This window comes from Salmo salar, chromosome 26, assembly GCF_965601325.2.
Source record: "Salmo salar chromosome 26, fSalSal1, whole genome shotgun sequence".
Taxonomy (NCBI): domain Eukaryota; kingdom Metazoa; phylum Chordata; class Actinopteri; order Salmoniformes; family Salmonidae; genus Salmo; species Salmo salar.
Genome location: NC_138316.1, coordinates 36,502,401 through 36,518,831, shown reverse-complemented (window position 1 = coordinate 36,518,831; position 16,431 = coordinate 36,502,401). Strand labels below are relative to the sequence as shown.

Below are 16,431 nucleotides of genomic sequence, written 5' to 3'. Positions count from 1 at the left end.
GCTGGACTTAAAACCAAGCTCTCACGAAAGAGCAGTACACCTCAATTGCTGTAATTTCTATCTCGTACTGACTGATGGTCATACTTAGACTGTGAGGCAATGCATGCGGACCCTCCCTCTAACGCACTCTCTGTCAGCATACCAAATGGCACTCTATTCCCTATGTAGTGACCAGAGCCTGTATGGTCATACTTAGACTGTGAGGCAATGTGGACTCTGCTCCAAAGTAGTGTACTATATGGCGAATAGGGTGCCATTTGGGAAGCACACTCCCTGTATATCTGGGTCAAGTTAATCCTGTGGATTTGATATCATTAGCTTTGATAACAGGGAATGAGATAAGGTCTGGGCTAGAAGGATGAGGCAACATGACCTTGTGCTTGAGACTCTGAGGCTACATCCCAAATGGCACCTTAATCCCTATATAGTGCAGTACTGACCAGAGCCCTATGGGACCTGATGAAAAGTAATGCACTGTTTTTGGAATAAGGTGCTGTTTGGGACACAGCCTGAGGCTAGCATGACAGCAGGGGAGAGTCAAATCCTTTGGTTAATGTGAAGTCAATCCATCTAATATCTTCAAACACAAAACACAGTATACACACTACCCTATTGTGAATCTATAGGTGTAGTATACACACTACCCTATTGTGAATCTATAGGTGTAGTATACACACTACCTTATTGTGAATCTATAGGTGAAGTATACACACTACCCTATTGTGAATCTATAGGTGTAGTATACACACTACCATATTGTGAATCTATAGGTGTAGTATACACACTACCATATTGTGAATCTAAAAGGTGTAGTATACACACTACTATATTGTGAATCTATAGGTGTAGTATACACACTACCATATTGTGAATCTATAGGTGTAGTATACACACTACCCTATTGTGAATCTGTAGGTGAAGTATACACACTACCCTATTGTGAATCTATAGGTGTAGTATACACACTACCATATTGTGAATCTAAAGGTGTAGTATACTGACATGTTGAAAGTTCATACACAGAGGCATGGGCATGTGCGCACATCACTCACACACACCATGACCCCACTCTGACCCTGGCCCTCATAAGCAGCAGCTGGGTAGGACAGTTTCTCAAACACACACACACACACACACACACACACACACACACACACACACACACACACACACACACACACACACACACACACACACACACACACACACACACACACACATACACACATTTCCTTTAAGGAGTAGCTGTGACATTTGTGAGGTACTCAATCATGTATTGTATGTCCTCTCTCTGTTGAGGCAGTTCAGAGAGATGGTAGCTATCAGACACACAGTGAACTCTTTGGGGCACACACACACACACACACACACCGTAGGAGAGTGGACTATTTCCTTTACAGTGTGAACTCACACACAACCATTGACCTTACTTCTGTATGCTTTTCAGATGTTTTCTTCATTCTGGAAGTACACTTTGCTGCACTGAACAGTAGTTGGCTTACAGTGTATGTGTGTGTGTGTGTGTGTGTGTGTGGTGTGTAGATTGCGGTCAGTAATGGTGTACTGTTTGTACGTTGGCATAGATAACATGCCTATACTGTAGGTATATATATAATATATATATACTTTTTTTTGATTAGTCGGTTCAAATGTAAACATTCAAAGTGAGAACTGGAGCTGTCGATGGCCTGATAAAGAACAGTCATTTTGAAGGATGGGACATGTTCCTGTGTCTTTATTCTCATGGATAATCACTTTCCAGACATATAGATATCGAAGACTTTGTACTCAGGCACAGTATGGTCACAGTGGCTGGATCACAAATGGTACCCTATTCTCTATACTACTTTGGATCACTTTCAAGTGTACATATTTAAGACTCCTACTCACCCATAGCATGTTCACAGTGAATATGTCCCAAATGGCACCCTATTTCCTAGTGCACTACTTTTGACCAGGACCCAATGGCACCCTATTCCCTATATAGTACACTAATTTTGAGACAACAGGGTGCCATTTGGGATGCAGAGACAGTATGCTTTCAGAATCTCTAATCTGGTGCGTCACATCTCTGTAGAGTTGAGCTTTACGGACCACTGACATCAGACGGAACACCACAAGACATTTCTCCCCAGACATGGGAAGTGTGTGTATGTGTGTGGTTGTATGTATGTGTGTGAATGTGTGGTGTGTGTGTTTGTGTTGTGTATGAGAGTGTGTGTGTGTGTGTATGAGTGTGTGCACGTGTGTGTGCACAGTCTTCCCTGTGGCTCAGTTGGTAGAGCATGGTGTGTGCAACGCCAGCATGGTGTGTGCAACGCCAGTTTTGTGGGTTTGATTCCCACGGGGGGCCAGTACAAAAAACAAATGCATGAAATGAAATGAAATGTATGCATTCACTACTGTGTGTGTGTGTGTGTGTGTGTGTGTGTGTACTCACCAGGGCAGGTGATCATTCGGCAGGTCCTGACCAGGGGTGGAGAGGAGAGGCCGTTGCAGAGCCTCCTCGCCAGCATCACCTGCTGTCCAGCTGAGGTCAGCCTCCGACACACTGGCTCCCTACGTTGGATCCCCAGACCACAGGACACAGAGCACTGCAACACACACATTCATTATGCATTTTGTTTCTTTACAACTTTGTGTTATCAAAATGGAATTGCCCTCCTCCTTTCACTGTCCCTCTGACACAACCCCTCCTTCCCTCCCTCCACTCACCTACCCCACTCTGCCTCCCTCCATCCATCCATCCCCCTGCAACCTCTCTACTCACATTCTCCTACTCTCCCTTCATCCCCCTCTCCTCCCTCCCCATCCCTCCATTAATCTTCTCCTTCTCTCCCTCAGTCTCTCTCCTCCCTCCCCCATCCCCACTCACCTTCCCCCACTCTCCCCCTGCCATGTAGGGCAGACAGTCCGTCTTGGAGCAGGTCCTGTGAGGGGCCGGTTTGGCCCCTGGGCATGCTGTGTCCCCCAGTGTCCAGTAGGCCCCCGTAGACAACAGCTGTTTACAGAACACCGTACGTACCTGGCTACCCCCGCCACAGGAGAGGGAGCACTGAGAGAGAGAGGAGAGAGAGAGAGAGAGAGAGAGAGAGAGAGAGAGAGAGAGAGAGAGAGAGAGAGAGAGAGAGAGAGAGAGAGAGAGAGAGAGAGAGAGAGAGAGAGAGAGAGAGAGAGAGAGAGAGAGAGAGAGAGAGAGAGAGAGAGAGAAAACGTCAATTTATCCATAATAAACTTTGATGCCTAAAACGTATACCTAACACACACACACACACACACACACACATACACACCACGACGTCTCCTTCATACCTCCTGCCAGGGCTCAGTCTCCCATACTGGAGGGCAGTCCACCTGGTTGCAGGGTTGAAGGATGGACGGCTTGAACTCCCTGCACTCCTTCTCTGACACACTCACACTATCCTGCTGCTCTACGGAGAGCACACGCATGCAGAACACACTCCTGGTCTGGATGCCCACCCCACACGATGCAGAGCAACGAGTCCACGCTGTCACCTCCCACCTAGGAGAGAGGGAGGGAGGATGTTAGACACATAAATCATTACACTGAGAAACACACGCACAGTCATGCACACACACACGCACGCACACGCACACACACACACACACACACACCGGGTATGTTGTTTTTATGGAGGCGAGTGCAGATGCCATTATTTCCACGAAGAGAGAGAGGACCCATAGTGACTCCTAGTCTCATAAATGGCTTTCATAAAGTAAAGATAAACACAAGGCAGGCCTGCCACTGTCATTAGTCCTTAAAAAGTGAGTTATAACAGCAGCACTGGAGAGAGAAAGGGAGGTGGGAGGGAGGGAGAGAGGGGAGAGGTCAGAGAAGGTGGACAGACAGACAGACAGACAGACAGACAGACAGACAGACAGACAGACAGACAGACAGACAGACAGACAGACAGACAGACAGACAGACAGACAGACAGACAGACAGACAGACAGACAGAGATGTGAGGGGAAGAGAGGGAGCTAAGGGACTACTGGTCTCTGAGTTGCACTGGGTCAGAACTCAGAAGCAGCTTTGAGTGTGTATAACTGTATGTGTATAACTGTATGTGTGTGTTTGTGTATAACTGTATGTGTATAACTGTATGTGTATAACTGTATGTGTGTGTTTGTGTGTATAACTGTATGTGTATAACTGTATGTGTGTGTGTGTATATAACTGTATGTGTATAACTGTATGTGTATAACTGTATGTGTGTGTATAACTGTATGTGTATAACTGTATGTGTATAACTGTATGTGTATAACAATGTGTATAACTGTATGTGTCTGTTTGTGTGTATAACTGTATGTGTGTGTTTGTGTATAACTGTATGTGTATAACTGTATGTGTGTGTTTGTGTATAACTGTATGTGTATAACTGTATGTGTGTGTTTGTGTGTAACTGTATGTGTATAACTGTATGTGTATAACTATGTGTATAACTGTATGTGTGTGTTTGTGTGAATAACTGTATGTGTGTGTGTGTTTGTGTGTATAACTGTATGTGTATAACTGTATGTGTGTTTGTGTGTATAACTGTATGTGTGCGTGTGTGTGTGTATAACTGTATGTGTATAACTGTATGTATGTGTGTGTGTGTGTGTGTGTGTGTGTGTGTGTTTGTGTGAATAACTGTATGTGTGTGTGTGTGTGTGTGTGTGTGTGTGTGTGTGTGTGTGTGTGTGTGTGTGTGTGTGTGTGTGTGTGTGTGTATAACTGTATGTGTATAACTGTATGTGTGTGTTTGTGTGTATAACTGTATGTGTGCGTGTGTGTGTTTATAAAGCCCGCACCCTACAGCTGTTTCCTGTGTACATCTATTACCACAGTAGAAGACAGTAAATCACCCAGTAGATGAGAAACCTACTTCTCAATAGAGATACATCACTTTGGGAGCGTTTCTCTGTGTTCTTCTTCTCTCAAAGAATATGTGGTGAGGACCTGGTGTAGTGCTTCCCTCAGCAAGCCTACTCAGGGACCAACACATCTAGCCATCATTCATTCAATCAATCAATAATTGAATCATTAAATAAACCCATTCATCCGTCCATTCACCCATCCACCCATCCAGCCATCCATCCATCCACCCATCAGTCCATCCATCCATCCAGCCGTCCATCCATCCACCCATCAGTCCGTCCATACGTCCATCCGTCCATCCAGCCATCCATCCATCCACCCATACGTCCATCCATCCATCCATCCATCCATCCATCCATCCATCCATCCATCCATCCATCCATCCATCCATCATGTCCATCCATCCATCCATCCATCCACCCATACGTCCATCCGTCCATCCATCCACCCATACGTCCATCCATCCATCCATCATGTCCATCCATCCAGCCGTCCATCCATCCACCCATCAGTCCGTCCATACGTCCATCCGTCCATCCATCCACCCATACGTCCATCCATCCATCCATCCATCCATCCATCCATCCATCCATCCATCCATCCATCCATCATGTCCATCCATCCAGCCAGCCATCCATCCATCCATTGTTTCATAAATGGTTTCTTCCAACCGTACATTAAGTTAGATATCATAGATGGAGATACCCTGCAAAGATCAAAATCTAATCACGTTATTAGTCACATGCTTGGTAAACAACAGGTGGAGACTAACAGTGAAATGCTTAGTTACAGGCCTTTCCAACAACGCAGAGAGAATCAATAGGTGGAGACTAACAGTGAAATGCTTAGTTACAGGCCCTTCCCAACAATACAGAGAGAAACAAAAGAGAAATAATAACACGAGGATTAAATCCACAATGAGTAACGATAACATGGCTATATGCACGGGGTACCAGTACAGAGTGGATGAGCAGGGTAGGAGGTAACTGCGGTAGATATGAACATGTAGGTAGGGATAAAGTGACTAGCCAACAGGATAGATAATGAACGGTAGCAGCAGCATCAGCGCCCTCCTGTACTCCCTGTTCATTTCTGCGGGGCCAAGTTTGCAGACGACACAACATTAGTAGGCCTGATTACCAACAATGACGAGACAGCCTACAGGGAGGAGGTGAGGGCCCTGGCGGAGTGGTAACAGGAAAACAACCTCTCCCTCAATGTCAACAAAATGAAGGAGCTGATCGTGGACTTCAGGGGACAGCAGAGGGCGCACGCCCCCATCCACATCGACGGGACCGCAGTGGAGAGGGTGAAAAGCTTCAGATAAGTGACACTCTGAAATGGTCCACCCACACAGACAGTGTGGTGAAGAAGGAGCAGCAGCACTCTAACCTTTAGATCAGTTTGTATAGTTGTGTATTGTTAGATATTACTGCACTGTTGGAACTAGGAACACAAGCATTTCGTTACACCCAGAATAACATATGGACCAATAAAATGTTATTTTATTTGATATGTGATGAGTCAAAAGGGTCAATGAAGATAGTTAAATAGTTAACCAAATAGCTACCTGGACTAACATTTTAGCAGCATTATGGCTTACGCCTCGATCACACCGACAGCGTTATTGTGCAAAATGGTACGCACTATTACCTCTTTATGTGTGCAACAAAAGTTCAACATTCACCTTCTGCTACCATTTCTGTCAAGCCGGCTACGCATACAATTTGATGAAATATGTTCGATAAATCCAAGGTATGCAGCACACAGAACGCACTGTAACTGCGTTCCATTGGAAATGAATGTACTTCTGTTGTACCAAAACGCAACGACGCTGTAGGAGAAAGATGGTGACTGCGTCCTGAATGGCAGCTATTCTTAATGTAGTGCACTCCTTTTGACCAGGGCCCATAGGGTGTCATTTGGAACACAATTATGGTGCCTTCATCCACCATCTTATGTAAGAGTGAGAAAGCAAAAGAGGAAACACTGTTTATCTAAGAGGTCTATTTTAAGAGCTCCCGGATAACTGATGAGAATACCGTACCATCTTAGTACCTCAGAGACAACACTCCCAGGGCTTTGTTCTGACTGGGATCACAAGTATTTTTGTACATCCCAAATGGCACCCTATTCCCTGTATAGTGCACTAGATTTAACTAGGGCCCATAGGGCTCTGGTCAAGAGTTGTGCACTATGTAGGGAACAGTGTGCCATTTGGGATGCATCCTTTGAGATGTCTGTATTTATAAGATCATAAATAGCACAGCAGTCTTCTACTCTGCAATAACCATCATCTCCATGAAACAGAAACCTGGATGCAGCCGACCACAAGAGAAGATCTACTGCTCAACAAAACCTGCCATGAAGGTAGTTATTCTACTCTAAATGGTAGATTTATTTCTGCTTTATTTCTGCAGTGTTTCTGTTATAAAACACTGCTCTTATTAGTGTCAATAAAACAATTTGATCTTAATCAAGATCAGCTTTTTCCTGAACGCAGCGAGCACTAGCCCTCTGAGCCAGCTGTCCTGCAGCCTTTAGCAAGGGGTTAGCGATTGAGAAAACAATCTGTGGTGTGTGTGTGTGTGTGTGTGTGTGTGTGTGTGTGTGTGTGTGTGGTGTGTGTGCGCGTGCTTGACTCTCATCAAATGCTCTCTTAATGAGAGCACAGTCTGACAAGCCGTTTAGAATCAATCAGAGTCTTTTCCTTGAACATTAACCAGGTTCCTGCCTCTTTCACTCACACACACACACACACACACACACACACACTCTCTCTGTTTCTCTCTTTCAGTTTCTCTCTCGTTACGACTGCTCAATGTTAGCCACAGATATAACCATACTGTCACGGGTGTCATATGGATTGGACCAAAACGCAGCGGGAATATGTATACTCATCTTCTTTTTATTAGGTAGAAAGAAGGAAAAACAAAACAAAACAAAACACACGTATACAAAACCAACGACGATAAACAGTCCTGTAAGGCTTACAGCTATACAAGGAACAACTACCCACCAATCCCATAGAAAAACACCCCTCTTAAATAGGACCGTCAATTAGAAGCAACGAGGAGCAGCTGCTTCCAATTGAAGCTCCACCCAATAAACACCACATAGAAATAGACATACTAGAACTAACATAGAAATAAACTAACAAGAACATAGCCCAACAAACCCCGAAACACTCTAAACAAACACACCCCTGCCACGTTCTGACCAAACTACAATAACAAATAACCTCTTTTACTGGTCAGGACGTGACACATACACTACCCTGCAGACCATATTTTACAGGTTAGCTAGACTCATATCCTTGAGCATGTGTCCCAAGAGAAACAGACCAAGAGAAAAATAAACGTACCCGTTATAGCACCATTGTGTGGTCGATATCAATTTTCTTGCATATTTCCAGTCCTCACAGTGTTTGGAACATGTGTACCAAGTTCCGTTACAATACCAATATCCGGGACTGATTTATATGCATTTATGTGACAGACCACGCCCACGTGAATGTTTATTTGTCAGTTGCGGCAATGTTGTTTGACATACTAACATGGATTATAATGCGCTTACAGACCTTGGTCGATAGATTTCAGATATCAAGTTTGGTGAAGATCGAGTCATTCGGTGCCAGAAGAGTAATGTTTTAAGTGTTTTTCACAAAATAAAAAATGGTGGAAAATCCATCATAATGAATTTTATGGGTTCTTGAGGCAAGTTTGTTCTGTGTGATGAGAGGGAAATATGTATAACATTTCATGACTCTAGGTCATACAGGATGCGGGGGCTGACCTTTCAAAGTTTGCATTTTCAATCGCTTGTTATAGAGCCACTATGTGGCCAATCGGCATGGTATTGCATGAGAGGGTGTGGCTCTTGGGCCTTTACCATGTTGCTAAGTTACACAATCCTGAGCCTTTTCATCTCACAGCAATTTTTTCACCAAAACAGCAGAAAAAGGAACATAATAATAACAATAAGGAACTGGAACAAATACAAGAGAGTTTCACCAGCTTCGCAGCTTGAACCCCAAATAATACAATATAAGAATACTAACATAAAGTAAATGTCTCAGTAGAATAGAATAAACATTTAACATCAATATAATACAGGAAGGGATCCTTTATAGTCCAATATTTCGAAGTGTATTGGGGAAGGGGGAAAGTATATAAACTGAGCAGTATAATAAGTCTGGTAGCAGCAGTTGTGATGTGTGTGTAGCATGAATGTAATATATATATATATATATATATATATATATATATATATACTGCTCAAAAAAATAAAGGGAACACTTAAACAACACATCCTAGATCTGAATGAAATAAATAATCTTATTAAATTCTTTTTTCTTTACATAGTTGAATGTGCTGACAACAAAATCACACAAAAATAATCAATAGAAATCCAATTTATCAACCCATGGAGGTCTGGATTTGGAGTCACACTCAAAATTAAAGTGGAAAACCACACTACAGGCTGATCCAACTTTGATGTAATGTCCTTAAAACAAGTCAAAATGAGGCTCAGTAGTGTGTGTGGCCTCCACGTGCCTGTATGACCTCCCTACAACGCCTGGGCATGCTCCTGATGAGGTGGCGGATGGTCTCCTGAGGGATCTCCTCCCAGACCTGGACTAAAGCATCCGCCAACTCCTGGACAGTCTGTGGTGCAACGTGGCGTTGGTGGATGGAGCGAGACATGATGTTGCAGATGTGCTCAATTGGATTCAGGTCTGGGGAATGGGCGGGCCAGTCCATAGCATCAATGCCTTCCTCTTGCAGGAACTGCTGACACACTCCAGCCACATGAGGTCTAGCATTGTCTTGCATTAGGAGAAACCCAGGGCCAACCGCACCAGCATATGGTCTCACAAGGGGTCTGAGGATCTCATCTCGGTACCTAATGGCAGTCAGGCTACCTCTGGCGAGCACATGGAGGGCTGTGCGGCCCCCAAAAGAAATGCCACCCCACACCATGACTGACCCACCGCCAAACCGGTCATGCTGGAGGATGTTGCAGGCAGCAGAACGTTCTCCACGGCGTCTCCAGACTCTGTCACGTCTGTCACATGTGCTCAGTGTGAACCAGCTTTCATCTGTGAAGAGCACAGGGCGCCAGTGGCGAATTTGCCAATCTTGGTGTTCTCTGGCAAATGCCAAACGTCCTGCACGGTGTTGGGCTGTAAGCACAACCCCCACCTGTGGACATAGGGCCCTCATACCACCCTCATGGAGTCTGTTTCTGACCATTTGAGCAGACACATGCACATTTGTGGCCTGCTGGAGGTCATTTTGCAGGGCTCTGGCAGTGCTTCTCCTGCTCCTCCTTGCACAAAGGCGGAGGTAGCGGTCCTGCTGCTGGGTTGTTGCCCTCCTACGGCCTCCTCCACGTCTCCTGATGTACTGGCCTGTCTCCTGGTAGCGCCTCCATGCTCTGGACACTACACTGACAGACACAGCAAACCTTCTTGCCACAGCTCGCATTGATGTGCCATCCTGGATGAGCTGCACTACCTGAGCCACTTGTGTGGGTTGTAGACTCCGTCTCATGCTACCACTAGAGTGAAAGCACTGCCAGCATTCAAAAGTGACCAAAACATCAGCCAGGAAGCATAGGAACTGAGAAGTGGTCTGTGGTCCCCACCTGCAGAACCACTCCTTTATTGGGGGTGTCTTTCTAATTGCCTATAATTTCCACCTGTTGTCTATCCCATTTGCACAACAGCATGTGAAATGTATTGTCAATCAGTGTTGCTTCCTAAGTGGACAGTTTGATTTCACAGAAGTGTGATTGAATTGGAGATACATTGTGTTGTTTAAGTGTTCCCTTTATTTTTTTGAGCAGTGTATATATATATATACATATGTGTGTATGTGTGTGTTTGCATAAGTGAGTGCATGTGTGCTAAGGTGCAGAGAATCAGAGCAGGTGGTCGGTCCAGTTTAAGTGTTCAGCAGTCTGATAGCTTGTAAATAGAAACTGTCTCTGAGCCTGTTGTTATCAGACCTCATGATCCAATACCGTCTGCCCGACGGGAAGGGAGAGAACAGCTCGTGGCTGGGATGTGTGGAGTCCTTGATGATGCTGTGTGCCTTCCTCAGGCACTGTTTCAAGTAGATTTGGTGGAATGCGTGGGAGTACGGTCCCTGTGATTTACTGGGCCGTCTTCACCACCCGCTGGAGGGCCTTGCAGTCATGGCCGGAGCAATTCCCATACCAGGCCATGATGCAACCAGTCAGGATGCTCTCGATGGTGCAGCGGTAGTATTTGGAGAGGACCCGGGGCGGCATGCCAACTTTCTTCAGCCGCTTTAGGAAGTGGAGACGCTGTTGCGCCCTCTTGACAAGAGTGGTGGTGTTGTTGGTCCATGGCATGGCTGGTACCCACACTCTTACCAATCTCTCCATGCCCACTGTCCTAGTGCCACAGACTTGGGGTGTATCTCAATAGTGGGATTGAAGGGAAGGAGATTAAGGAAGGCGAGCTGCTTTAGACTATTGAGATACACCCAGGGCCAGGGACAAATGCTACTCCTGGCTGGTATGGGCTGTCACCCAAATCCCTGCCCACTGTCTGTGTAGGATCATAGGACTGTCTGTGTAGGATCATAGGACTGTCTGTGTAGGATCATAGGACTGTCTGTGTGGCATCATAGGGCTATCTGTGGTGTGGCATCATAGGACTGTCTGTGGTGTGGCATCATAGGGCTGTCTGTGGTGTGGCATCATAGGGCTGTCTGTGGTGTGGCATCATAGGGCTGTCTGTGGTGTGGCATCATAGGGCTGTCTGTGGTGTGGCATCATAGGGCTGTCTGTGGTGTGGCATCATAGGGCTGTCTGTGGTGTGGCATCATAGGGCTGTCTGTGGTGTGGCATCATAGGGCTGTCTGTGTGGCATCATAGGGCTGTCTGTGGTGTGGCATCATAGGACTGTCTGTGGTGTGGCAACATAGGGCTGTCTGTGGTGTGGCATCATAGGGCTGTCTGTGGTGTGGCATCATAGGACTGTCTGTGTGGCATCATAGGGCTGTCTGTGGTGTGGCATCATAGGGCTGTCTGTGGTGTGGCATCATAGGGCTGTCTGTGGTGTGGCATCATAGGGCTGTCTGTGGTGTGGCATCATAGGGCTGTCTGTGGTGTGGCATCATAGGGCTGTCTGTGGTGTGGCATCATAGGGCTGTCTGTGGTGTGGCATCATAGGGCTGTCTGTGTGGCATCATAGGGCTGTCTGAATGAACAAGCCTTGCGTGAGCTCAACTCTGGGGCCAGAGAGTCTACTGTGTTTCTGCGGTTGGAGAAACAACTTTACTCAGGTTACTGCTGAAGCCATTAGTAGTTGTTATGTCAGACCACAAACTCCAATTGTATTATTATTCAAGCCTCTCCACGATGCAGCAATCATCTAAATGTTTATTCTAAGTTTGATTCCACCATAGAAAACAGAAATGTATTTGCAATGTTTATCCTAACTTTAATTACAAAGATGAACCTCATTTCAAAGTTATTCTAAGGTTGAATGAAAAATTATTTGTTTTTAGAAGCTGTGCTTCACTCAAAAGGTATGTCTTCGTCCCAAATGGCTCCCTATTCTCTATTTAGTGCACTTTGGGGCCTGGTCAAAAGTAGTGCACTATATATAAGGAATAGGGTACAATTTGGGACTATGCCTATGTCTCTTAAGGCATGCATGGCTGACACTTAAAAGATTTCATAACGAGTTAAAAACACTAGTTGAGACCTTGCCAGTGATATTGGAACCACCTGCATTCTGTGTATGTTAAAACTACACACGCTAGTTCCATGGATTGTGACGGCAATTTGGGGCTTGGTTGGCTGATCCTTATCTTTAGGTCTGTCTCTGGGTACTGTGTGTGTCGGCCTGTCTGTCTCTGGGTACTGTGTGCGTCTGCCTGTATCTGTCTCTGGGTACTGTGTGCGTCGGCCTGTCTGTCTCTGGGTACTGTGTGCGTCGGCCTGTCTGTCTCGGGGTACTGTGTGCGTCGGCCTGTCTGTCTCTGGATACTGTGTGTGTCGGCCTGTCTGGCTCTGGGTACTGTGTGTGTCGGGCTGTCTGTCTCTGGGTACTGTGTGTGTCGGCCTGTCTGTCTCTGGGTACTGTGTGTGTCGGCCTGTCTGTCTCTGGGTACTGTGTGTGTCGGCCTGTCTGTCTCTGGGTACTGTGTGTGTCTGCCTGTATCTGTCTTTGTCTGATGCTCTGAGAACCTGTCCTCTCTCAAATGACATTCACTTCTGCCAGAACACCTACAACACGGACTCCCATTCCCTCTCCAATTAATTTTGTCTGCGTCCCAAATGACACCCTATTCCCTATAGAGTGCACTTCTTTTGACCAGCAAGTAGTGCACTACATGGGGAATAGGGTGCCATTTACAGCGCAAACCTAGTGTGCAGCAGGCCTTGTCAGAAGTGAAACAAACAACCAGATGTCTAAATAAGACAGTATAGGAAAGGTTTCAGTTAGAGGGACACGGTCGAGAGGAGAAAACAGTTACGCTGTGCTTCCACCGTGTTTACCTCGGCTTCACATTTACTACAACAGGATGTTGTTACAGGAACAGAAACATCCGATTGGTCGTTAACAAACATCCTGGGTGACAGAGGATGTTTGGCTTCACTGGACAATGAGAAACGGTGGGAGGAGTATGTTCATGTGTTTACGGGTAAGAGAAGAACACACGAACTAATGCATGCATGCACGCACGCTGGCACGCACCCACATACACGGCCCTAACACATCTGGACAAGAGGAACACCTATGTGAGAATGCTGTTCATTGACTGAGTTCAGCATTCAACACTATTGTTCCCTCCAAGCTTGACACCAAGCTCAAAGCCCTGGGTCTGAACACCACCCTCTGCAACTGGATCCTGGACTTCCTGACGAGCAGACCACAGGCTGTGAGGATTGGCAACAACATCTCCTCCACACTGACTCTTAACACAGGGGCTCCCCAGGGGTGTGTCCTCACTCCTCTGCTGTACTCCCTGTTCACCCACGACTGTGTGGCGACACCCACTGTGTGCTGACCACTCCACTGTTGTAGGCCTGAGTCATCCTATAGGGATGTGAGTGAACTGGCAGGACAACAAGCTCTCCCTCAATATCAGCAGAACAAAGGAGTTTATTGTTGACTTCAGGACGCAGATGAGGGAACACGCACCGATCCACATCAACGACACTGCAGTCGAGAGAGTGAACAGTTTTAGGTTCCTCCACGTCCACCTCGCCGAAGACTTGACATGGACCAACAACACCACCGCTCGTCAAGAGGGCACAAGAGGATCTTTACTTCCTAAGGCAGCTGAAGAAATTCAGCGTGCCACCCTGGATCCTCTCCAAATACTACCACTGCACCATCGAGAGCATACTGAGCAGTTACCTCACAGCCTGGTATGGGAATGGCTCTGTCTACGACTGCAAGGCCCTCCAGCGGGTGGTGAAGACGGACCAGTACATCACTGGGGTGTGTTCCCACCCATCCAGGACATCTACTTGAAATGGTGCCTGAGGAAGACAGTTTCTATCTACAAGTATGCTGAACACTTGAACTGGACTGACCATTTGCACTGACTTTCTGCACCTTTGCACTTACTCACATCACAATTGCTGCTAACAGACTTGTATTTACTAATGCTAATACTGCACAATTTAAACACTTGCCCCCCAATCCCGTCCTTCCCCAATACAAAACATTGTACTAGAATTTGTGCCTTCCTGTATTATACTTATGCTAAAATGCTTATTTCTATTACACTGAGCCATTTACTTTATGTTTATAGTCTTAAATTGTATTATTTGTTATTGTTGTTGCATTGTTGAGAAGCAACCTGAAAGTTAGCATTTCGTTGGACGGTTATACCATGTGTATCCTGTTCATACAACTAATAAAACTTAAAACTTGAAGAACACACACACACAAACAGGGGTATGCTAATGAGCGTGTATCGTTGCATGACAACAGAAGTATGTTCCTGGCAGTATCGATCATTAGTCAAACATAGAATGTAAATGAGTTGTTGTGATTGGCCTGAACTTCAACCCAGCCAGCCAGTCAGAAGAGGATTGCCTAATGTGTGTTAGATTCTCACCTTGGGGGACACGGCTCGGGGTTGCAGATGCGGCCAATGACTGGAGGGCGGCTGGAGGGGTCACAGTGAGAATCATCAACCTCCTCTCCTCCTCTCCCCCGGCTCACACACCTGACCACCGCTGTCTGTCTCCCTGGGGGAGAGGGGGAACAGAGTTAGAGAGAGAGAGGGGGAGGGTAGGCAGGCTTAGAGAGAGAGAGAGGGGGGGGGGTGGTTTAGGTGGAGAATGACAAGGTGGAGAGCAAGGGAGAATGACAAAAGAGAGAAAAACAGAGAGGTAAGGAGACTAAAAACAGAGAACAACACAGAGAGGGAGAGCTGAGAGAGGGCGAGCTGAGAGAGGGAGATAGTGGGGTTAGTGGGGTTAGAGAAACAAAGAGGTCACACACGGACACTGAGATAAAAACAAAGCATCTACAAAGCATCTACTGACTACTTGTTCTTCTTCTAAATGAATAACAATTTTGTTTTGGGGGGAAACTAACTCAATATACTTTAAAATGACTGAAACCAAATCCAAACTGTGTAGAAATGATAATGGACCTATATTCATACAGTTTCTTGACTGTTTAGCTCGCTAATAATCACTAGACAGTCAGGGAGCGCTGAAAATTCCCCGATGGATAGAGGACTATGTTTTGCAAAATTTTATGGCAAGGAAATATACGCAATTTTCAGTGTGGCCTTCAGAACTTCATTAAAGAACAAATGTGGCCCCCGGGGGGAAATGAGTTGGTCACCCCTGGCCTCCTGTATATGACTATGAGAATCCCATCCTGTATAAAATAAATATGAAACTTGAATAAGAAAGCCAGGGTAATAGTGAAGGAGTTATTTGAGTCATTACCAGTTTTATCATGTAGACAAGGATGTTGCATGTTTGGGATAATGCTAGAGTACAACCCTTTTTAGTAGTGTTTGGAATTTAGAATTATACCTAGGGTAATGTTTAGGATAATGTTTGTATTAATGTTTGGGAATATGTTTTGATTGACTTTTTGGGATAATGTGGCAGTATTATTTTGGATAATGTTTGGGAAAATCTGTTTGGTATGATGGTTGGGATAACAATGTTACAATGTTTGGGACAACGTTTGGATTTCGTTGAAGCACCGGTGCATCTCACCTGTAGCACAGGAGGCCGAGCAGCCACTAAAGCCCCTGTAGTCCCAGTGGTGGGGCTCCTCACCCTGGGTGTGAGGGCCTTGAGGATCCTGGAGGTCAGGAGAGAAGCCTGGGCCTAGAGTACAGGCTCCCCCATCGCAGGGCCTCTCCAACTGGGGCCGCTCTTCGCCGCACTCCTCCTCGGGCAGGTCCACCTCCGTCTGGGTGAAGGAGAGGAGGACACGACACTTCAGCTCCCGTGTCTGTTTCCCGAGCCCACAGGTGACGCTGCAGGGAGACCACGGCCCTGGGATTAACCTGGAGAGTACA

The 16,431-nt window shown here is 46.0% G+C and overlaps 1 protein-coding gene across 1 annotated transcript in view; it reads right to left on the bottom strand.

Moving 5' to 3' along the window:
* Window positions 1–16,431, bottom strand: part of LOC106591065 (ADAMTS-like protein 3) — a 70,830-nt gene that overhangs the window by 35,586 nt on the left and 18,813 nt on the right. Inside the window, exons 5-9 of the mRNA XM_045708304.2 lie at window positions 16,124–16,419; window positions 14,998–15,130; window positions 3,313–3,523; window positions 2,876–3,055; window positions 2,441–2,594 (exon numbers count right to left, since the gene is read on the bottom strand). Coding sequence (XP_045564260.2) covers window positions 2,441–2,594; window positions 2,876–3,055; window positions 3,313–3,523; window positions 14,998–15,130; window positions 16,124–16,419 — 974 coding nt within the window. The remainder of the gene's footprint in view (window positions 1–2,440; window positions 2,595–2,875; window positions 3,056–3,312; window positions 3,524–14,997; window positions 15,131–16,123; window positions 16,420–16,431) is intronic.